This window comes from Pectinophora gossypiella, chromosome 22 (genome assembly GCF_024362695.1).
Source record: "Pectinophora gossypiella chromosome 22, ilPecGoss1.1, whole genome shotgun sequence".
NCBI classification, from domain to species: domain Eukaryota; kingdom Metazoa; phylum Arthropoda; class Insecta; order Lepidoptera; family Gelechiidae; genus Pectinophora; species Pectinophora gossypiella.
Window position 1 is genome coordinate 7,792,745 of NC_065425.1, and position 24,134 is coordinate 7,816,878.

The 24,134-nt window shown below is 39.3% G+C and overlaps 1 protein-coding gene across 2 annotated transcripts; it reads right to left on the bottom strand.

The window, feature by feature from the left end:
* Positions 1–1,937: 1,937 nt before the first annotated feature.
* Positions 1,938–23,855, bottom strand: LOC126376996 (phosphatidylinositide phosphatase SAC2). Of its 2 annotated transcripts, none has more exons than XM_050024569.1 (18): positions 23,649–23,855; positions 23,075–23,460; positions 22,557–22,838; positions 20,262–20,443; positions 19,620–19,731; positions 17,211–17,283; positions 15,520–15,712; positions 13,959–14,124; positions 12,567–12,728; positions 12,087–12,157; positions 9,710–9,836; positions 8,799–8,926; positions 8,179–8,347; positions 6,605–6,767; positions 6,377–6,483; positions 5,335–5,458; positions 2,946–3,736; positions 1,938–2,356 (listed from the first exon to the last, which is right to left on the bottom strand). In XM_050024569.1, the coding sequence occupies exons 1-18, from the start codon at positions 23,743–23,745 to the stop codon at positions 2,255–2,257; spliced, it is 3,435 nt and encodes a 1,144-aa protein (XP_049880526.1). In that variant the 5' UTR covers positions 23,746–23,855; the 3' UTR covers positions 1,938–2,254. The 2 variants fall into 2 exon arrangements, with proteins under 2 accessions (XP_049880526.1, XP_049880524.1); XM_050024567.1 differs by having other exon boundaries at positions 9,686–9,836.
* Between the last annotated feature and the right edge of the window lie 279 nt (positions 23,856–24,134).

A 24,134-nucleotide genomic window follows, 5' to 3' on the forward strand; every position in this document is an offset into this window, starting at 1 on the left:
CGAAAATAATGACGTCATGCCTTACTGGAGTAAAATCGAGGTAAGGTTGAGGCGCCGTCTAAGGATACCGACTTAAAGAAGATCTCGAACTTTGAGCTAAGTTCGAGATCTTCTTTAAAGGTCGGCATCGAGGAAGGTTCGAGCCATCTTAGAATATGGGTTCTATTTTTTTGAGTATTTTGTTAAGTTATATACGTATAAGTCATATTATAAAAGACGTTTGTGTCCAGCACTTATTAATGATGTTACATTACATATTATATTACTTTTATTTAAAGTATAATTTGGTAAAAAAGAATATAAATTAAATGGTCTTTTTGACCACCGATGTCTCCGAAAACGACACGTCTGATAGAGCGAAGTGGAAGAGAAGTACGAAGAAGGCAGACCCCACCATCAGATGGGAATAATAAATGCCAAGGGGAGAGAGAGAGAGAGAGAGAGGTCTTTTTGACCACCCACAGCTGAGGACTCAGGTGTGACTCCTGGTCAAAAAAACGAATTCTTCGCGGTGGAGGAGACTGGTTGTTGGGTCGCTGAAGGAAGGTAGTTTGTTGAAGACATTGGAAGCTGGCTGAGGGTGAGGTGTTGTGATCCTCTTTCCAGATCCTACCTCGTGCAAATGTTGTTTCTACCAATCCAGCGCGGCAACGCTGCACGTTATGGTTATGGAGCGTTAGAATTTATAAGACAACATAAGTTTAAATTTTAATTATGAAATAAATGAATGAATTCAAAACCTAGGCGCGAGGCACAGCTTGAGCAATATTTTAATTAGATAATGGTGCTAATTCCTGTAAATACCATCTAATTTTATTTTAAGTTATATCTGTCATTTTCTTATCCGCCGAAAAGGAAAGGGACGGGTAATTGACAAGCATAAAATTTATGGAACACACGTCAATTTTAAGCACAAATCTAAACCAACCGTCTAAAAATTTTACATCAGTCAATAACCCGACACATTAATTTACTCATTCTTCCTAAAATTAAGAGCTGTGAATCATCCGTCCCATTCCTTTTTGACGGATATGAAAATGACGGATATAACTTAAAATAAAATTAGGCGGTGTTTGCAGGAATCGGGGCCACTTTTTAGTTATTTTAATGTAGGTTATTTTACATCGAATTCTTTTTTTTAAAGAAAGGAACTCTCTCGAATTGACTCGAGTCTTGGAGCCTCAACCAGTAGCGGCGCCACTCCTAAATAAATATATTTTTTACTCTATTTTACCATATACTAGAAATAAAAGTAATGACATTTAAATAGACCTTTTGGTATAAATCACTTGTACTTTGCATTACACGAAATACTGCTAAAATATTCGTATGTTTTAAGCTAAAAATTGACAGCCATTACTTTACGACCTGCGCACTAAGCGGCACTAACATAATACTTTACATTTACTATTTATTTAATTTAAATACTCAAAAAGTACGTATTTGCCGCGTATGGCGGACACCAACGTGACGGCTCTCAAACTAGCTCTGTCCCTTTCATTCATATATCGTAAGTGAAGGACAGCATTAGTTTCAGAGCTGTCAAACTGTTTCTGTCTATGAAATCGGCGCCATTGTCATTTGGTGTCAAAACCTGCAGCTAAATTTAGCCTGATTATATTCAAGTAATACAATGGCCCCGATTCCTGCAGACATCTCTTAATTTTACTTTAAGTTATACCTGTCATTTTCTTATCCGCCGAAAAGGAAAGGGACGGATGATTGACAGCTCTTAATTTTAGGACGAATGAGTAAATAAATGAATAACCCGGGCGAATTTTTAGACGGTTGTTTTAGATTTGTGCTTAAAATTGACGTGTGTTCCATAAATTTTATGCTTGTCGATTACCCGTCCCTTTCCTTTTCGGCGGATAAGAAAATGACAGATATAACTTAAAATAAAATTAGATGGTGTTTACAGGAATTAGCACCATTATAATTTTAAAAATCTTGCTAGATTATCGATTACTTTATAATATTTTTAAGTAGATATTTATTTTAATATAATACTGTTAAGTTATTCGAAGGTATTATGTTGATATAAACTGGGTTTTTGTGATGCCGTATATAAATATATCACAAATAGGATAGGTATTTAAAGAAGGAATGTTAGAATATAAAATTAGGTATCGATTACAATTTATAACAATGTAGGAATCAATATTCGTAATTTTTTCTATTTAATTCTAATGGAAAGTGGGATTTTTTCACCTGGTAACACTCGGGTGGAATTTCGAGGTTGGCAACACTAGCCTTAGAGTGCGACGAGTCTGGTGTTGCAATCGCGCCATTTCTCCTGCAGTTTACGATGTTCTTCGTATTGAACCTCGGATATATGCTTGACACCTGGCGCGTTCTGAAAAAAATTTTTTTTTTAGATTTACCTCAGGTGACATTTTTACTTGGGTGGACTTACGACGCCAGTATCTCACGAAGGGAGAGGTGTACGGTATATGCTTTGAAACAATGGCACATTAACTTTTTTGTCAAATTAAACCGTAAGTCTCAATAAATGTCAAATATGATAGTGCGACAGGGTTCTAAAGTGGGTACATGATATTGCTCATGACTGTACAGTCATATCCACTCCTCGCCACTTAAGTTACACCTGTCATTTTCTTATGTGCCGCTAAGGACAGGGAGTGTGTTCCGTTTCACTTTTAGGCATACATCTAAAACAACCCTCTCTAAAAAATTTATATTAGCTAATCACCCGACAGAATTAAGTTGATAGCCGACGTCGAACGGGTTGCATACTAGCGAGATACCAGTATGATTCGCCCGATTTATTCATCATTTTAAAATTAACAATTGTCAATCATCCGGTTTAAAAAATTTCCACACCTGTCTTAAATAAAATTAGGAGGTGTCTGCAGGAATCGGTCGCATTATTATGCTAGTCAAAGGCAAGAAAACTTACTTTGGTTTCGACAAAGCAAACTTACCTTCATTTTCCTCGGATCCAAGTTGGCGCCAAGCGTCTGGACGCCTTTAGCCAACTTGGACAGCGGGGACAACACCATGTCTCGTGTAGCACTCGAGACGGGACTAGCGATGTTTTTGAACTGTCGCAACGCTGACTCGCTGTGAGACTGAGCTATATTCAGCGTGATCTCATGCTGAGAGTTCGAACGCACGTGAAAGTTCACATCCGACTGATCCTTCTCGTCATAGTTAATATCGCTCGAACTATGCGACAGCTTCTGCGTCAGAACCAAAGAGTTAGGCGGTAAAGGTTTCGAATCCACTTGAATTTCTGGAGTTTTCGACTCCACGTCGAACGGGTTTGTCTTCCTGACATTCGAAGGGGTTTTCAACGTCTGCTTCTCAGATGTCGAGACCAATTCTGTCGCGACTAACTCTTGATTCACTTGGTTTTCTTGCGGTTCTATTTTGGAGGAGTAAAGGGGATTTTCTATGAGTTCGCAGTCATTTTCTGTGTCAGTTTTGGTGTTGGATTTCCCGATGTAATGTTGGGTGTTTTCGAAGTTGTCCAATGTGGGTTCGAAGATATTGGTTCTGTTGTCGTCGTCTGATGAGTAGTCTGAGCTCATGCCGTCGGACAGGCTTCCCTTCTTCTTGTCGGTTTTGTTGCCGAGGGTGAATATCTTCTTGGTGCGGGAGGCGCCCTGGTCGAAGCGTAGTTGTAGGGAGGGGCGCGCGCGGGCGTTGAGTGAATGACTCAACTTGTTAAGTTTAGAGAACTGTTCCGTCATGTTGTTGAGGGCTTTGGATCCTGTAATATCAGAGGATTTTAATGATTTTACAAATGAACTGATTATGTTTTTTCATGAGTAAGAACCGCCCGACCTAACCTACCTCTATATACAGCTCTACACTATTAAAATGAAAATAAATAAGAAAAAAAAAAACAAAATGAACCTATCAAAACTAAATAATAAAAGTAACTAATCTTCACTTGAAAGTTTAATCTAATGTAATAGCAATATGAGAGATGTAGTGTGTGGTACAGAGAGAAATCACTTGACACCTCCGTTCCTTACTTCGGTTAGGTACTAGTGAAAGTATATCTGGGGTGTATTCCTTAAGGATTTCTCGGTAACCATAACCATCCAACTTTTTTGCATCAAAGTAGCTTAACTGGGTAGATCTTCGAACGTTGATGGTCAATATTATTACCGTTAAGAGAAAAATATCCTGGAATCTTTTGTATTTTTGCAAATATCCTGTTAAAACTTACTTAATTTAGCGACATACAAAAGTCTGGATATTTGTAAAAATATAAAAGTATCCATGATATTTTTAATATTATAAGAAAATCAGGTATGCTCAATCCTATGACAACTAGCAATGGCGGCTTGTCATAGGATTGATGACGTAATTGTTACCATTAAATTGGTATCTCCAACATTCGAAGGGCGTGAATTTTATTATTGAAAATTAAGTGAATTGTTGACTAATGAATTTAATTACTATTACTTGTCACATATATAAAAGTCATTAAAACTGTAAGTAAATCTTTTACTAAAAATTCATAATGTCCTTGCAAAGTAAATTAAAAACATTGATCGTGGGTAATTTATTTTTTGCGAAATGGCAACGCAGGGTGGGATGACGTCAGCTGGGCTAACCTTGAAATGTTAGCTGTCACTATTGAGCATACCTTGTTTTCTTATATGATTCATGACGGTAATGTTGGATTCCAGTGTTTGTAGAACCAACTAACAAAGAGACGGGTAGAATCCAAAACGAAAACAAAAAATTAAACAAACTAACAGTCTGGGAGGACGCATGCATGGATCCGATGGGAATGATCCGTGTGTGCGTGTACGGGGTCTTGGGCTTGGGCATGATGCGCAGGATCTGCTCCAGAACCGTGCCTGTCACCGTTTGGTGCTTGCTGTCTACGATCGCTGCACCATACCATTATATGCGTTAAAACGGCCATCATCATTTAGGCCTCAAACGTCTTCTAAAGACGATCCAAGATAACGATGCTTTATTCAGCACAACGGACACAAAATACAGTAATAAGGACAACAGGTACAGAAAGGAACAACAGGCGGTCTTATTGCTCGTGCAGCAATTACTTTCAGTCTACCTTTGGATAAAGAAATATTTGAAAGCAGTATTTTATAGGTTTAAAGTATTGCGCCTTACTACAAAACGAAAACTAGATAATACTAGGTTTAAAATGGGTTTAAAATATAGCCCGCGACACGAAAGAAGTCCACGAATTTTAAATGAACTAATTGACAAGTCATAATAATCCTATACAGGATCTGCGACGTCAGCGTCACAAGAGTTTCGGGGCAAAATTACATTAAGGAGTATGCAAACATTTTTAAATATATCTATCTCATTCTAACTTACCAACGCTCCGTATGTCAGCAACTAGTTGCGTCTCGCTCACGTTCTTCGTCAATGTAGGCAGTCGTGACAGGTCTAAGTATAGAGACGATTTGCCAGCACTGCTCTGTCCTTGGATTGGATGCACCTGAAATAATGGTTAGGTATGGTTATTATTAGGTTAACGTCGTGTCTTATAGGGAAGTCAAGGAATTGGCCTTTGATAGACTGGAATGGAAAATGCTACACCGACAAGAGCGTGGCTCTTAAATTGATGATGATGATGGTTATTATTAGTGATGAGCCGTTCCAATGTTCGAACGTTGGGAACATTCCCGCTTTGGGAACGTTAGTAAAACGGCAGTAAAAAGGCGCAAAACTTATGTAAAAAGTGCTTTACAACCTAACCTTTAGTTAGGCAGATAGGATCAAGGAACAACAAATAACAATTGGACAAAGAAAATCAGTCGGTGTTCTTACTATTCTTCTATCGTGTGGGTTGTGAGGTGAATTACCAACTTCATCAACCCTGGCGGCTCTATAATAACCCTGACACCAGGGTTGAGGAAGTTGGTCCTTATTATTAAAGAACATTCCCTGATTATGATGCTAAAATATTTGTATCTTTAGACAAACATACTACTGACAGTCTCAAACTATAGTTGAGTCACATTTCGCACTCCTCATTTCTCGTGCCCAATAGAGTCCGGAATCATAATCATTTACTTCCTTAAAACATGGTATTTTAACATCTCTGTACGTAAAAGGTTAAAATCTACATTTACACTCCAAAATCTACACTCAATCATGTAGAAAATGTGGTACTTCAGTTAAGACACACGTAAAGTAACAATTACCCTGCAGAGCCTACTGAACTAAACCGTCAGATAAATAAAACACGAACAGATCGTTCATGTTCTTCGGTAGAACGCGTGCGCTTGGCAACTCCCGTCTATAATTTCTCTGAGAATATACATCTAGAAATATAGAGCGTCGGTGGAGAGAATTGCTCCTCAATTTTAAATCTACAGATAGAACCAGACAATCCAGACATGATATGACATACTTTGGACTTCTTCCGTTCAAGTTTGACGCCATCATGGAAAGCTATCGTCGGCAGTTTGGCCACGTCGCGAGCCACTATGATCGTCTCGCAGATGGAATGCAGGGATTCTGGAATAAATATTCAGTTTTAATAAATGTCTCGCACATTTACCCTGGAAGATCAAAGTTGCACCTTAGAGACGAAATGGGGAGAATAGAGCACACTCCCAATAAAATTAAGATATCATACCGATCATCTCATCGCGCGTGTTGATAGCGACGGCCATGTTGTTGAAGAACCGCAGCGACGTGGAGCGGAACATGTGGAAGTACCCCGGCTCCCCGCCGTATGTGTAGTTGATACGGATGCACACCACCGGGTCACCGCTGTTCTTCCGACCCACGTTGAAGATCTGATAGCAATGAACAGTTAGTTACGGCGAACGGCAGTAAACATGGAAGAATTCTTGTGGCTTAACAATGACGCAACGAAAATCGTACCGCAGGGGGTCGGGCTTCAAAACCATACCGTCATACCTGACCTTTATTACTGTGGTATAAAGGTAGAAATAAGCGCGCGCGAATTTTGTCACTTACTGGGGGGTTAAAAAGGCCACATCGAAACAATTCATCTAGAAAAGCAATTTATTTATTTATTTATTAATATTTCTACGACATAGTTTGGATGATAAGCACGAACTCTTGCCACAAATCCTAGATGAATAATAAATTACGAAATTTTGATTTCTAAATAAAGACAGATCTAAAACTGACTTTTTCTATTTAATTTATTTACACTAACGAAACGAAACCGAAACGGTGTGCTCACGTGCCCTTAGTGTACGCGGGAGTTCACTGTGAAGATAGGCTACATAAGTCATCTTCGGGCGCATCAGCGTCGTGCCGACTTGGTGTCGAAGTGGTCGCCATGGCCGAAATCGGTCGGAGATCATCATCATCATTATTTACTATTTATCACGTTTTTCTATGACATCACAGCTTTGACGTTTAGTAACTAATGGAGTGGCCTATCCAAAGGAATGTGAAAAAAAAAATCTTTATAAGGACTATATAGAGGAACTCTTACTAATTTCTTCCGAAAATTTGTTTCACATCGGCACTGCCCGTATACCAACTGCAAGGAATCAGAAAGGTTTGTGTTGACGGCTACGCGGAGCAACAAGGAAGAGAAGTGAAACATAAAAGGCGTATGAATGTAACCCCGTTAAGAACAGCCCACTGTGGTTCTGTGAACCCCGGTGCTGGATATGCACCAACTTCTATTTGTTATTGCTTCGAGGAATCCACCCTAGATATTTTCTTTTTGTCGTTTGGATGGCATTAGGGAAAGCAATCCCGACTGGAGAGCGCAAATTCGAGATCCCGATCCCTTTAATTGGAAATATCAATCCCGCAAGATCCCGAAATTTTTGGGATCTCGTCTAGTTCATAAAAAAAATATTAGGATGGCTGAAAACGATGAAACTTACTTGTTTGTGATAGTGAGGTTAATTAAAAACTTTTTTTAAAGGAACACAAAAACCTTCATTCTTCAATATTACTAACTAAATAATTAAGTTCTCTTTGGAAATCAGCATAATAAAAACAAAAAGTATAAAACTCAAGGAGATTCGCCCAATCCCGTCAATCTCGAATATCATCTCATCTTATTATGTTTCAGGATTAATCCCGAAAAATCAGACGAATCCCGCGAGATCGGGATTGCATTCCCTAGGCATGACAGATGTCATTTCAGTGTTTTGACAGAATTTATCAGGTCCTGTCGTGTTCTTATCCTAAGAAATTTGTTAAAGGTTTACTCACGTTGGTGCCAGTGTCGACGGTGCCGAGTTCGATGGCGGTGACGTCACGCAGCGGCACCCGCTGCACGGATAGAATGCGGTCGGAAGTCTCGTCGTAATCAGCCGCGTAGTAAGCCTCGTTTGTCAACAGGAGCACTGTGTCCATCTCCGTCTCTTGAGGGTCGCCCGTGCTACGAGATACAATGTCATCGAACGCAAATCTAAAATACGCGCCACGAAAGTCCCGCGGATTTTAATGGAACTAAATGACAAGTCGTAACAATGAGGGATTTCCCAAGCTACGTTCCCCAAAAATAATATAGATGTCTCTGTCCAGATTTAACGTGATAACTACTTATTTTTTCATTACAGACATATCATAAAAATCACTTTGTGATCCCTAATTTGGTTAGGACAAAGATGATCCATGCTTCGGAAGGCACGTCAAGCCGTTGGTCCCGGTTACTACTTACTGATATATGTAAGTAGTCGTTACATGAGCCATGTCAGGGGCCTTTTAATGCAGAGCCCTGACACCAGGGTTGATGAGGTTGGTAATTCTCCTCACAACCCACATGATAGAAGAATCTAGAATCACGAGTGGCGCGGGTAATAGCCAGTGTATTCTAAAAGCAAACTCACTGCGGGTCTGCGTCGATGAGTCCCCAGGAGCCGAGCACGGGCTCTGTGTCCACGATGAGCTTCTTGCAGTCATCTATGAGCGACTTCACATGCTGCGCCATGGCTTCCGTGTCCAGCTGTTGATCGTCCTGCAACGTCTTACTGTTACAGCGAGTGTACGTTGACACCATGGAATGGAAGAAAGAAGCTGGAAGGGCCAGGTAAGCGCGAAACGTGCGCCATACAAGTATGAGCAAATAGTTCATACTTCAACTTTGCACTCCGCAAAGTTTACGACACACAGACCTCTGCGATGGTATATTTAAAGATCAAAGGTCGTCTTGTGTGTTATAACCTGCAGGACAAAAAAATATCGACTATCAAGCTATCCCTCCTTATCAGAAGTTAAAAACCTTAGTATGATCGGCTATTTATAAAAAAAAATACTTTTAAATGCAGTATCTTACGAAAAGATATTATAAAATTGCAGTGGCTATGGAAACTGCGAAGCGGTACAGCAGGAGTAGTAAAAGAGAGTGCGGTTGAAGCGGTGACAGCGGTTCTCGTACAAAATGCGCGTTAGGGCATTTCCAACCTCTTTCTTCTATTCTGTGGTTGACACAAACCCTTTTGTATGGTGTAAAACGTAATTATATAATTAGCATACACAAACTTGTAGCATAAACAGTGCTGTAACACTCGCTTTGCATTTGAGCGGCATTGCAGTTAATTGTAGATATGTGTATTCCAGTCTTTCTCGACTGGATGACTCCAGTGAGTAGTCCTCAAGTCGAGGACGTAATTGTCAAGTTAAAATACCAAAATACTCATCTGAGGCACAGTCGAGTAAGTTTCGAGTTAACATATTAGAATACGGGTGGAAGCGTATAAGCACTGTAAGCACGCACTTGGCAGTCATGGTAAGTGAGGACCTTGACAGAGAGGCAGGGTGAGCACTCGGGCGCCGACATCAGCTGCTGCGGCAGAGCGGCCGCCGAGCCAGTCATGGCGTCGATGGCCACTTGGCGGATGGCGTCTTTGAACGTCGATAAGTAGTACCTGGAACAATTTTCGAACGTTATATTCTTTGTAAACCCTGTATATTGCCATTATATTGCCAAAAGCACGGCCTCTTCGGTTCAGTGGTTTCGTGTTGTGCTCACGGTCCGTCAGTCTTGAGTTCGAATCCCGATGGGGACATATGACATTACAGACTGATCGCCTGATTGTCCGAAAGTAAGATGATCCGTGATTCGAAAGGCACGTTAAGCCGTTGGTGTCGGTTACTACTTACTGATTTTAAGTAAGTAATCAATAATAACCATGACAACAGGGTTGATAAGGTTGGTAATACAGCTCACAACCCACACAAAAGAAGACATAAAACAAAGAAAAATGGTTTTGATTATTTTAGAGATAGGTTTCTTGTATTCATTTACGTATCAAAGTAGAAAAATACAGCAAAGATGCTATCGTCTTGTAGTTATAAAATAAAAGAGTAATTTAATATAACAGTAATGTGCAGTAAACACGCGAAATGCCAAAAATTGGCAGAGATCGTGAGAAAACGTAAAGTTTCGGACAAAGCTTAATTCATGCTTTTGAAATTTATGTATGATGAGAGCCTCTGTAGGAGCATGTGAAGGACAAAAGCAAGGAACTCCTTTCAGTGTCTTTATGTAGATATCATAGTTTTCTGCGTGCCGTTGCGAGGAAATACTATATTCAGTATAAGAAAAAGTGCAAAATCGCAGCGCATTGCAAAGAATTTTGTTTCTACAATAAAAAAACACATTTTATCATCGTCAAAGTATGAATTCAGTATTGGGAATATTTTGCGAAAGGTCAGTATTTACAGTCTACTTAATGCTTTTTTAGAGTATGAAAAAAAAAACGCAGAAACAACACAAGAATGCAACAAAATGTAGTTAATAAGTATAAGTCGGAAATTCGGTGGCATATTCACCTAAAAGAAGGTCTTTAATAATAAAAGAACAAAGAATAATACTACGTATAGAGCTGTAACTCTCTGCCCCGCACCAATTCGTATCACGCGCCGACCTCACCCCTCTGGGTCTCAGCTTTAAAGGGCCGTAAGCCGCTAAGGAGTAAGAGAGAACGCGCGGACTGTTTATCTCGCTCGCACTTAGGCGGCACACGGTAAATGAGATTTTAATATGGAGTGTCCGAATTGTGGCCATGGCTAGACTCCTTGACCACCAAACCAGAGGTTCCAGGTTCGATTTCCAATAAGGTCAAGGTGCACGATAACAATGAGATTTTTGTGTAGTGTTCAGGGTGCGCCGTAACCAAACAATAAAACCTCCTTCTTTTTTGAAGTCGGTTATAAATCAAGTAAGGCGGTAAGTAAGGCGGCGGACGTCGTGTCTTATAGGGAAGTCAAGGAATAGGCCTTTGATAGACTGGAATGGAAAATGCTACACCGGCAAGAGCGTGGCTCTTAAATTGATGATGATGAAGGCGATAAACGGTAATATAAACTCTATATTATACGTACACTGCCGGTAAACATGCCACCGAATTTTCGACCTATATTAATAAGCGAAACATTCTAGAAATCTTCGTTAGGGTCCTTAGTACAATTCCCGATGATTCACTAACCTCCCTAATCCATACGCGATTTCCAAAGAGACCAGCTCATTCGTCAAAGGTTGCCCAAAATACGAAGGCATCAGCTCTAGTTTAGGTTTATCTTCGTCCAAATTCTCCTTGACCATCATGTAGGTAGTTTTTAAGTCTTGCCATATGTCATCATGGCACCTTATGGCCTCCAAGTTGAGTTCTTGGCCCAATGCTATGTCTATGGCGCATTGTGTCATGGCGTCGCTAAAATGGTGCAGGAGATATCTGTTGGGAAAAGAACCCTGTAATGGGTTTTCCTAGGTTCGGCTAAAGCCCTCCCCCTCCGGATTCTGAGCAGTTCTCTTTTTAAGAAATGTTTTATGATTTAGTCTGTGTTTAATTCAAGTTAACATTTTCAAATTTCTTTTTTTTTATATTTTGTTATTTTTTCTTGACCATGACTTTCTGGGGGTGAAGGCCTGGAGTCCTTGCTTACTTACTTAAAGACTAATTAATAAAGAATAATACACCGTATAGAACGGCTTCTCTTCGCTCCCCACCAGCGTCTGAGCTAGGTTTCACCCCCTTCTCGTACATAGTTTAGACTTGTATGGTATCAGACGTCACACACACAGATGCGCGTGTACGATAATATTAATGTGTAGTGTCTGTGTAAAACGAGGTTGTTCGAATGAAGAGTCCGGGGTGTAGTTTAGGGTAAGTTACCTGTTAGCTGAATTCACGCCATCTTTCATCATGCCTGAGAATTTGCGTTCGCCGGTTCTTGTGTAGTCACCCTAAAATAGATTATTGGTTAGTGTTGCTTTATGAGCATTTGAGGTCTTATTTATGAGAAATTTGGGGTCAAGGAAACGAATTGCACTACGAAAGTTATTTTTTGGTTGTTTTATTTTATTGGGATTGAATTTACAACATTTGTACAAGTTGACGCAGTTGGAATTGCACTCGGTTCAGATAAGTAATTTAATATAAGCAACATTGGAGAAGTCAAGAGACTTCACGGTACAGTCAGTAGTTCTATCACGTTGATCTGACAGAAAGCTTGGTGAGGTATGGGTGTTAAGTTCATTTTACGATGAATGTACCTCTGACTACTCCGGGAGCTTTTGTTAACAGAACAGCATGTCTCCTACTCGATCTAAGAAGGTACTTAATAGATCATATTTGATGGTCTAGTAGACATACCTTGAGTGCCTTAGTGCCGGCATACTGCCGCGAGATGATGTCTCCGTTGTCGGCCCACATGGTGAGGAAGGCGGCTCGCAGGCGGCCCGCCAGCCCCGCGCCCGGCGTGCCCAGCCCCAAACGGCACAGCTGCAGCTCTAGCACGTATTTTGCTATAGCCGTCTGGAGAAAAGATCATTATTTTGATAATTGCGTAGTTTCCTAGGTCAAAAAAATTATATACATACAGACGAATTGAGAACCGGTTAAAGACAGTTCTAAAGGTGACAAAAATACGTTTTCTCTATTCAAGTTATTTGTGAATTTTAATAAAGAAAAATGTAATAATAAGTGCGTCATTTTGTCACAGTTTTCTACGACGCGACGTTACAGGTTGTTTTTTCATACAAATTCCATAGTAATTTCGTGTTTTGACGTTTAGTAGAAAAGTGACTGATTTGTGACTGACTAGTTGGAAACTAGCCTATTTTAAAACTCGGGTGGGTTAGTCTTTTACAAAGAAATAATGACCTCACCTCACCATATTTACCTGTCACCTCATACATTACAAATCACAGGTCATCCTACTTTTAGAAAAATCTGGTAATGACCAGATCAGCTAGCCTAGAGAGTTTCTTTCAAAAGTGTTTTTTTTCCTCTACCCTCTAGATCTTGCACAAAACGCACTGACCTCTAAACATGACGTTGAAGATATGCAGCTGTGTTTTTTTTTATTTATTTAAGTATCGGAATAGAAGCCAAGACAGTTGGCGAAACTTTTTCAAGCCGTTCGAACATCTCTGATTTTGGTTGTTTTCTCTAAGATAAGCCGCTTTTTAAAGCAGCCTAAGAGATTTTTTTTTATTACCGACTTCAAAAAAGGAGGAGGTTCTCAATCAACCGTATATATATAAATATAATAAGCATTGCGTCGTATGTGGTGGGGCTTTCGAGGGTTGCAAGGTCCGACAGGCCATCGCTTCTGCAAAAAACTGGACCTGTCAAATCTTCAGGTAAGGTAGGTGGACTCTGTGAGAAACCGGAAAACACTAGGGGGAACGTCCTCAGTGATCCAGTGGTTGAGCATTAGGCTCACGATCCGGAGGTCACGGGTTCGAATCCCGGTGGGGACATATCACAAAAATCACTTTGTGATCTCTAGTTTGGTTAGGACATTACAGGCTGATCACCTGATTGTCCGAAAGTAACATGATCCGTGCTTCGGAAGGCACGTCAAGCCGTTGGTCCCGGTTACTACTTACTGATGTAAGTGAGTAATCGTTACATGAGCCATGTCAGGGGCCTTTGGCGGCTCAGTAATAACCCTGACACCAGGTTTGATGAGACTGGTATCCCACCTCGCAAGCCACACGATGAGAAGTAGGTAGGGGGATGATGACGATTGCGGTGTACCTGGACGACGTTGGTGCGGTCGAGGCAGTCGATGCAGTTGACCCTGAACACGCCGGCCTGGCTGCAGATGAGGCCGCGGTCGTCGCGCCAGCAGAACCGCATCTCGCCGATGATGTCTGCGATCGCGTTGATCAGGATGCTCACGTTCTCATAGTGCATCCCGCGGCTGACGAACACATCACAAGCTCACGACTATATCCCAATAGGCGTAGTCAGAGGACATCAAGATGAACGAAACACCCACACCTCACCGAGCCTTCTGTTAGACCAACGTGATAGGTGGTGAGCCGTATCGCCGTCTATAATGATCGAGCCAACTGTGTTAGTGAAAACTGCACTTAAGGTAAATTAATAACTCATTCGTGCAAGTCCGGTACCGGCGCTCCTCGCCGGAAGCAAGCTAACACAAATTGGTATCAAATAATGACACTGAAGTTGAGACAATCAGCTATCTAGTTTGAAAAACATATTCTAAAACGGTGCTACGACTTGTGTCAATAAATTGTCTTGGAGTTATGAGTTCCACAACTTCTATATCTATACAGGGTGTTAGTGACATCGTAACGAAAACTTTGAGGGATGATTGAGACCATGATTATGAGATGATATCAAGTGGAATTTTCCGTCGCAAAATTATGGAACAGAAAATAACTTAAAAAAAACAAAAATTTTCATGAATTTTCCGACTGAAAATTCCACTTGATTTCAACTCAGAATCATGGTCTAAATCATCCCCCTCAGTATTCGTTACGGTGTCACTAACACCCATACCTACTTGTATGGCTACAGTTGTACTTGTAAAAGTATAGAATTGAAAATAATTTAAAAAAACTAAAAAAAAATCATGATTTTTGCGACGGAAAATTCCACTTGATATGAACTCAGAATCATGGTCTGAATCATCCCCCTCAGTATTCGTTACGATGTCACTAACACCCTGTATATTTACTCAATTCAATAATAACAACAACTTAGTTTTGATCTATCTATAGTGATTTGCATAGATTTACTACTACCTTAGATTAGACATCAGCGCTCAAAAAGTGGGACGCAAAGTTACTGTTAATATAGCGACGTTCACAGTACTTTACCTCAGTGCGCGATAAGGCGCCGAACTGGCAACACAGGGAAGTGCGTTGTAAAATCTTGGAACATTAACTAATAAGTAATGACATTGGTGCTAAGTCCCGCAGACGCCATCTAATATTATTTTAAGTTATACCTGTCATTTTCTTATCCGTTGAAAAAGAAAGGGACGGGTAATCGACAGGCATAAAATTTATGGAATACACGTCAATTTTAAGCAGAAATGTAAAATAACCGTCTGAACATTAAATCGGCCAATAACCCGACAGAATTAAGTAGACAACACATCAAACGGATTGCATACCAGCGAGATGCCTATTTTGATTCGCACGGGTTATTCATTCATTTTAAAATTAATTTGTTGGCAATCATCCGTCCCTTTCCTTTTCGGTGGATAAGAAAATGACAGGTAGAACTTAGGAGGTTAACACTAATCGGTCTTCTCGGTAATATAAGACAGTTCTTTCCTACTCACCAGTATTCATGGAAGTCGAAGGTAGCGTATATGATGTCAGGACTGTTGTACTTGAGTACATGGGTGCCGTAAGCCTCCCATATGATCCTCTCCCTCCCCTGCTGCTCCACCAAGTTCACGATACACACTTGCTTGTACAAGCCCAGTTCTTCTGCGAAGTGCTTCTTGAACGCATCGTGGGATTCGTCTTCGGCTGTAAAAGAACATTTTTTTCCAATAATATAGGATTACAAGTCCAACACCTCCACCAACCCACAGTGGAGCAGTGGAGTATGCTCCATATCCCCTCCGGTTGATTGAGGGCAAGTCTGTGCCTGTGAGTAGTGGGACTTACTGACTGTTCATTTTTATGTATAGAATTACAAATCATAACGGAATCGTTTACAATTCAAGTTTTTTTTTATTCTGTATAAAAAATCCTATAGCTTACTAGTTTTGGAACATTTATTTATTTAGATAGGTATACCAACAGTATAATTGGGACAATGTACGTAGCGGACCCAACTACTTGATCAGCTAGTTCCGTCCATACTCAACAGATCCTGTCCTGTGTGGTCCTGAAACGCGCCAAAGAAGTTTACACAGCGCGACGCGTATTACAACATCCAACATAACACAGTTGGACCGTCGAATTTGTGACTAGTGGGGTACTATGCTCTGTTTGACGGCAGCGCATCTACCCCGCCAAATATTTTTATTTGTCTGGATTGAATAAAAAAGGTTAGGTTACTTATTTGGGTTTTCAGTTGACACTACTCATAATACTGACTCATAATTTCATAATAATGTTTTTGTTGGAGGCTGCATGAGTTGGAGACTTGTCATTTAGTTCCATAAAATCCGCGGGACTGCTTTCGTGTCGCGCACCATAATATCTAAATGTTGGCAACATCCAACAAATAATATATATTTTTTTAATGTATAAAATGACAATACCTTTTCTTCTTCTTGTACAATCGACTATAAGCAGTCATATGACGGCCCTAACAAAATATTTAGGTGATGTGAGACGTCACAGTGGCGTTCCTCAAAATACAGTTTTTTCGATTAGTTTACGGCTTTTACGGCTACCTAATTAAATCTTTTAAAACTGTCGTTTACGGCCACACAATAAATGTACGAGTTTTATGTGGCCGCTAAGAGGTTCAATTCAAAGGGCAGGTGTGCCCAATCCAGTGTTGTAAAACGCCACCTATAGTGATTTATGTCAATTAATCCTAAAGATGCTCGATAGATGGCGTTGCTAGCTAACTTGATTTTTACTATTGAACCGACTACGCTCAAGACGGATGCTGTAAATTGGCTTTCATTATACTAGAACATTCTACGACCGAGTTTTATCATAATTCCATTGCTGGACATCCAGTTACTCCCCTGTAGATCCGGGGATGCCAGTGTGGTCCCGTATTGGCTGATTTTGGCGCCCCCCTAAAACGGCACCCGGTGCGATCGCACCGTTCGCACTGCCCTAGGGCTGCCACTGACTGCAAGTAATATGTAATATGTAATTTGTGTTCCTTTACTTGAAAATAAGTAATATCGTGATGAACTCTAAATCGCCGTAATCCTTACCGTCCTCTACACACCAGCCAGAGCACAACACCAGCGCGCGCCACAAAACGTATTTTTGTCCCAATCGTAGACCATAATGTATTATTAACTAAATAGTGTGATTCCAAAATTTTACGTACTCTTATCAAGCCGAGGCGGTGGTCTAAACTTGTAGTCAGGTTGGCTCCAGAATATCGGCACAGAACCTCGGACCTGGAACAAAATGTCGGGAAGTGGTGTTCAACTGATTTTAATATCTTCCACCTTAAAATGTTGTTCGTGTGCGTCCACTTGAGCAAGTTCAAAGGGTTAATTATGAAAATAAAAAGAAAGTATTTATTATTAAAGAAAGAAATACAATTACATAAATAATTATCACGTGCTCAGCGGTGAAGGAAAACATCGTGAGGAAACCCACATTCCCGAGAGATTTTCGCAGGTATGTGACCTAACCTGTATTGGGCTGATTTTGCATTCGCGGGTTGGAAAGTCAGATAGGCAGTCGCTTCTGTAAAAAACCGGACCTGTCAAATCTTCAGGTTAGGTAAGCGGACCCTGTGAAAAACGGAATAATGCTAGGGAGATGATGATGATGATGACCGGGGCGGTAAGCAAACAGAAGGATGGCGTAGAGTACGAATTGCATAAAAAACTAGGTTTCCTTTAGCTATATGATCTTTCACGTCAGTAGTACGAGGCACCACCAGCGCGTGACAGCATTTTTTTTTTAAGTTTTATTACAACACGGACCGCTGTACTCTTACTTTTACTTTCACTTGCAAATTGCATCGAAACTAAAACCGCACTTGTTATATTTATTTAAATTAAAAAGAAACCTTGAAATAGCATGATTGGAGTGACATATATTTTGTCTCTTTCGTATTAAGCTGTATACTTTTAGTGCGAAAGAAACATTTCACGTCTCTTTTTTACTTACACGTACATTTCTGTTCTGCTGTCATTCTAACAATGCAACGCGGCGGAAATGTGAATGTAAGAGAGAAAAGATACAAAATTCAAAATATTCGAACGATTTTGAAAAAAAAATATCTTCTTATAATTAACCCGTAACTTGGTAAGTAAGCTTCATACTAGGGCTTGAAAGCAACTAAGGTATACAAACGGTTAAGGTCACGTTGCCAGCATTTATTACGATATGATAACAGTTTTTTTTTTAAGAACGTCAGGACCCTGTACCGAGGTTTTTCTTGGAGTAGTTTTATGCGGATGAGATGTTAGTTATGTAAAAATTTACGATTCAAAGTGTAACTATGTTACCTACTGAATAAAGATATTTTTGAATTTGAATTGACCTAGTTGGACGTCCATTGAACAAATTAGAGATGTCCTTACAAATGGTTCAGTACGATCTTCTCTGAACTGGCGTGCGAGTATGAAACAATTGCTGAATGTGGAGGAAGCAACACAAGTATGTCAGGATCGAAGCAAATGGAACTCCAGTCTCTGCTTACCCCGGTGGGAAATAGGAGTGAGTTTATGTATGTATGTACCTATGTGAATTGAATACCAATTTCCTTCCGTAAAATGGGTATCGTAATTTTGTACCGGTATTATAATAGAATTATTTTTTTTATATTCGTTCGAATGAACAGGCTGTACGCAGCTAATCTCAAATGGCCAAGGTTTTTAGCCATGATGCAATGTTGCTAATTGGTTTAGTTGGCGGATACGGTCAATTACAGGATAGCGTATTGTTATGTAACGAAACTGGGGTATTTATTACGAGAATATTTATTGATACTCAATAAAATGGATAAACGCAAAAAAGAAGATTGATTTCATAATTTCCCTGCTAATTGGGCGTAAATTTAATGACAACAGCCTGGCAAATGGGGAGCGTTTCTTTTCCATGATCCGCTGAATATATATATATGAGAAAAATTCTAGATTATTTAAAGCTCAACAGATGTTAATTAGTTATTTATATTTACTTATACTTATATTTTTCTAATTTTTAAGTTTGATGTGTAATTTTAATTTTACTTTATTTTTAAATACTTAAGTACTCTTAATTGAATAAGTTATGTACGCCGTAATTGTCATATACGTATATTAGTCACAATACCGTAACCTTATAAATGTAAAAATGTTTTAATGTGTGTGATGTGGTTGTACTTTATAAATAAATAAGCGCTGGGGGCTCACACCCGGTACAAAATCTAAGACAATAAGATTGAGGGTGCCCAGTTGGGCGCGAACTTTGTCCCAGGGCGTCTTCCTCTATTCTTATCGTGTGGGTTGTGAGGTGGAATACCAGCCTCATCAACCCTGGTGTCAGGGTTATTATTGAACCGCCAAAAGCCCCTGACATGGCTCGTGTAACGATTACTCATTTACGTCAGTAAGTAGTAACCGGGACCGACGGGTTAACGTGCCTTCTGAAGCACAGATCGTCTTAGTTTCGGACAATCAGCGTTGTTTCAGCGTCGTGTGAGAGGTAAGCGCTAAAGCGATCGTCGACGGCATCAGGGTTCTAATAGGAGCATCAAGCACCTTCTAAGGACCTTTAAAACGTTACAAAGACATACCTGAACGAAGGAAGCCCTGTGGACGCAATCTGAGCAGATGATGGACACAATCTGCTCCGTCTCCACGTAGTTGGCCACCTTGCCGCTCGAGTCTATCCCACGACGATTGTACCTGGCATGGGGTAATGGGGCAAATAACAGTTAAATGGTTACTTACTTCATAACATAAACAGCCTTTATGTATAATATTGTATAAGAATAAAATAAATTTATTGCCAGTAACAATTTACATTTGCTATAAGAACTAGGTAATTATGAATATTACCAATACGGGCAAAAGGAAATGGCTCAGCTTGTGCTGTGATGGAGCCATGCTATATACGTCCCATTGCTGGTCAAGGCTTCCCCTCAATCAACTGGAGGTTTATGGAGCATACTATGATACTACACCACGCTGCTCCAGTGCGGGTTGGTGGAGGTTTTTACGGCTAATAGCCGGGACCTACGGCTTAACGTGCATTCCGAAGCTTGAGCAAGAGTTGAGTAATTACACCAATTTTAATTTACTATTACAAAAGCGGAAGCGCTGCGTAGCCTTGACATTCTTAATTGACTATCCTAATACACAAGAATAACAATTTGAGCGATGTTACAAATGTTTGGCAATATTTCATCATGGCTTGTAAGATTCGTTGTACTCACCTAGTCCCAGCCTGATATCTGGACCTCCTAGAGATGATCCCGACGGTGAAGGTCTCATCACAGCTGTTGGTACTGGACAGGGACTCGGTATTGAGGGGGTTCTCGGCTGTCTCCACAGGGATCTGAGCCAGCTGGACGTAGCCCTGGATGATTGGGAGCACCCATTGGTCGCAATCGGGACTCTGGAAGAGACATGCAATTCACGACTTGTTCGGAAAAAGGGACTTGAAAAACCAATAGAGTAAGGGTGGGTTTCCATTCCAAGAGATGTGCAGAAATAGACCAATCACCGCGATACTTCGCTTGTCTTCCTTCTCGTTCTTTCGCGCTCTGATAAGTCGATTCCGCTCACCTAGGCTTCTTCTCTGTTCTCTCCTTTGGTGGAAACCCACCCCAAGTCTTGTTATACGGAGCATTGACTGATGAGTTGCGCGATAAATTCAAACATATGGCAATATATAAGAGTGTTCATGCAGAAGCGTTGTTATGCGATTTGATTGAAATGCACCACGCAGCGCGGTCGAATCCTTATTCATGAGACCGCGGGGGCGGGAGTAGCGCTTGGATTAATCGTTTTATTCGTTGGTCTAACAGAAACCTTGGTGAGGTGTGGGTACTTAGGTCGTCTTGCGATGGATGTACCTCTGACTAAACCACTAAAATGACTAACATTATTGTATTCGCGAGATTAAATCCTTGCCCTGACGCTCTTCCGTTCGTTTTAATGGATGGATGGACACATCTTGTACAAAAGACGCCCTTTAGGAGCATATTGTCGCTAATGTCGCCAACTGACCTATCTCCAATTTTTGGCGAAACTAATTTGCACCTTTTTACAATAAGGGACTTTCCAATCGACGTTCCCCAAACACATGATAATTACCTATTTTCTCATTGCTGGGGTACATAATTATCAAAAATGTAATGTAATGGCAGAAGCCTATATAAAACTAATTGGTGCTTGATATTTGGATCACATTGTGTATAGAATGATGATGCTATTTATATAGATACAAGTTAAAAGTTAAGAGAAGTAATATTGCTTCTGTTTTCATCAGAATAATAATGGGTGGAAGTTGTAATTGTGCATGGGTGTAATAAAAAGGGTCATTATTTATACCCAAAAACAAATATAAAAGATACATAGATTCATAGGTTGCCTGGCAGCAATTGCTGTTTAGCAATAAGGCCGCCTATTGTGCTTATGTTTTATTCGTATGTTTATGTCCTTTGTTTTGTTGTTGTGCAATAAAGTATTATTGATTGATTGATACATATGTCTGTTATCCATGAAATGAGATAAATATTTTTTTATTATTATTATTTTAAAACATAATAATTTTAAGCGAACTTCAGTCCCACAGACAAATCGAGGAATTTGTTTTGAAGGGTTTATATTGTACCAATATTTTTTGTATCCTTGTGAACATTTTACTTACTTACAAGCAGCTTTACATTACCACTTACTTTTTAAAAGTAATGTTATCTACAGTATTTAGTACAGACTACCTAATAATTGTTTTATATTTTTGTTTACAGTAGTGTCTTCTTTCCTTCCTGGTATGACATCATCAGTGCAAGAATATAATAATTCACATGAATAGTAAGATAATATTCATGAGTATTTTAGGCCACGAGTAATCAGGAAAACAAACTTGCATTTATTCATTATGTTATAGATAAAGCACATAATGTTAGATATAAATAGACTGAATAATAATGTAAGTATTAAAGCTATAAGTGTATGTTAGTGACATTGTAACGAAAACTCAGGGGGATGACTCAGACCAGGATTCTGAGTTAATATCAAGTGGAATTTTCTGTCGCAAAGTTCATGTTATTTTTTAGTTGTTTTTAAATTATTTTCGATTCTATACTTTTGCAATGGATTCTACTTGATATTAACTCAGAATAATGAGCTGAATCATCCCTCTCAGTATTTGTTATGATGTCACTAACATGTATGTCTCTTTATATATTTTAGAGTTATTGTTTTATAGATGTATTTATTTCTTTCTAAATATTTATGTATTTGTTAATTGTATTTATAGAGAAATATCTTAATGTAGCCTATATAAGAATAAGAAATGTTTTATTACTATTATTATTGTTATTAAAAAATCATTACTCTTTCTTTCTTATAAAGAAAAAGTTTGTGTTAAATAAAAAATAAGGTTGAAAGTGATAGGTTTTCTAGATGTTATACTTTTATCATGACTTGTAGACTATTTTTATGCTTTTGCAAGTATTACAAAAAGCTTATGCTACATTGGAAATTACTGTGAAATAACTTACCCCTAAAGATATAATATCTTTGAGCATATGCTTATTCCAGAAAAACCTGTCGTCCACATGTTTCCACCACCTGGTTATATCAGACACAGGCTTTTTCTCTTCTTCAGCTTCTAGAAGCTTCTCTACCTCATACTGACGCTGCAAGCTGTTCGTCAAGTCTAGTGTACGGGAATAGTAAAAGCTATCGGAGTCTTCGAAGATCTTGTACAATTCATCTGTGATCCGCTTTTCTAGACGTTCTGCTACTTTTGGGTCTCTCTGTTTTTGTACGGATTGTTTTACCTGGTCGTGAAATAAGTTTTAGATTAATATGTTATTATGATAATAAAAATTTGAGGATTGAAGTAGTGTTAGGAAAAGTGACTTTAGTTTATAAACATGTGTGTCATGTGTAAATTTAAAACATGCAAATTATTTTTGAAATACCAAAGGTGATAGAATCAGGCTGAGATCTATTTTTAAGCCAAACACATTTTAAAAGCTTTTAAACTGAAACAAATTCAAGGTCTAGAATTTACCTGTGTAGCAGCCTGCTGTGTGGTCGTTTTGATAGTGTTACTAACTTTTGTGACAGCACCTACGGTTTTGTTCAAGAAAGCTGATTTCTCAAAGAGACGTCCGCCCATTTTTTTATTCATCAATTTATTGCTACTTGCCACTGAGCTGGAGGAGTTGTGCTTGGTGCAAGCACTGAGTTCCACCTCCTGGTTCGCCGCGCCCATGTTTAGAAAACATACCGACTTGATCTTATATATTGTATGGTGGAAGTAGATTTGCCCAACTGGAACACTCTCTTTTATTATCATCAGACGAGGTTCGTAAACGTTCGAGTGGTCCACCTTCCCGATTATTCCTTCTGTAATACCTAAGCATTCTATATCTTCGATGTCTGAGAGATCCCATGCTGGAATAAAGAAATAAAGTAAATAGGGAATCGCAATATTAAAACTAAATTCTAATTGGTATAAAAAGTTTTGACTACTAATATTTATCAGTCAGTAAAAGAGTAATAATTTAAAAAATACGGCAATGCAGTAACTCAACGTAAAGCTACACGTATTTACGAGTAAAACAGTGAATTATATAAATTACCTGATCGGACTGAAAATGCCCCAGTTAGTCGATTCCACCACAAACTCGACTCTTTCCTAACAAATATATAATAAAGTTCTGATCTAAACAATTCCATTTTTAGTGCTTTATTTCACGTCCGTATCGTTTCTAATTATTTTCATTGTGTTTATTATTATTGTAATTCATGAGAATTTGACGTTTTACAAAGGGGTGGGTGGAAGGGGCAGCGATTGACTTTTCGCAAAGTTGGCAATAATTCATTGCGAATTTTTAGATCCTCTCAACTGTCAATCAATAACAAACTTGAGAATTTTGCCTAATAACATTTTATATTTGCCTCTCGGTTTATAGTTTTGTACGCGTTTTATTAGTACTACGCAACCGCAACACTCATTTAACCGGAAGTGCATTTAATGTTTATTGTGAAACGGAACGTGTAAGAAAAATGTTGCATAAATTAACATAATCTTCTGGTAAATGTTTGATTGAATCGTGATATGATTT

Excerpts from the sequence above, each read along its gene's own strand:
- LOC126376996 (XM_050024567.1), bottom strand. The coding sequence starts at position 23,745 with ATGGAATTGTTTAGATCAGAACTTTATTATATATTTGTTAGGAAAGAG. Across the intron at positions 9,837-12,086 it reads GGCGTGAATTCAGCTAACAG|GTACTACTTATCGACGTTCA; the intron begins GTAACTTACCCT and ends AAATTGTTCCAG. Across the intron at positions 8,348-8,798 it reads CTCATCGACGCAGACCCGCA|CACGGGCGACCCTCAAGAGA; the intron begins GTGAGTTTGCTT and ends TGTATCTCGTAG.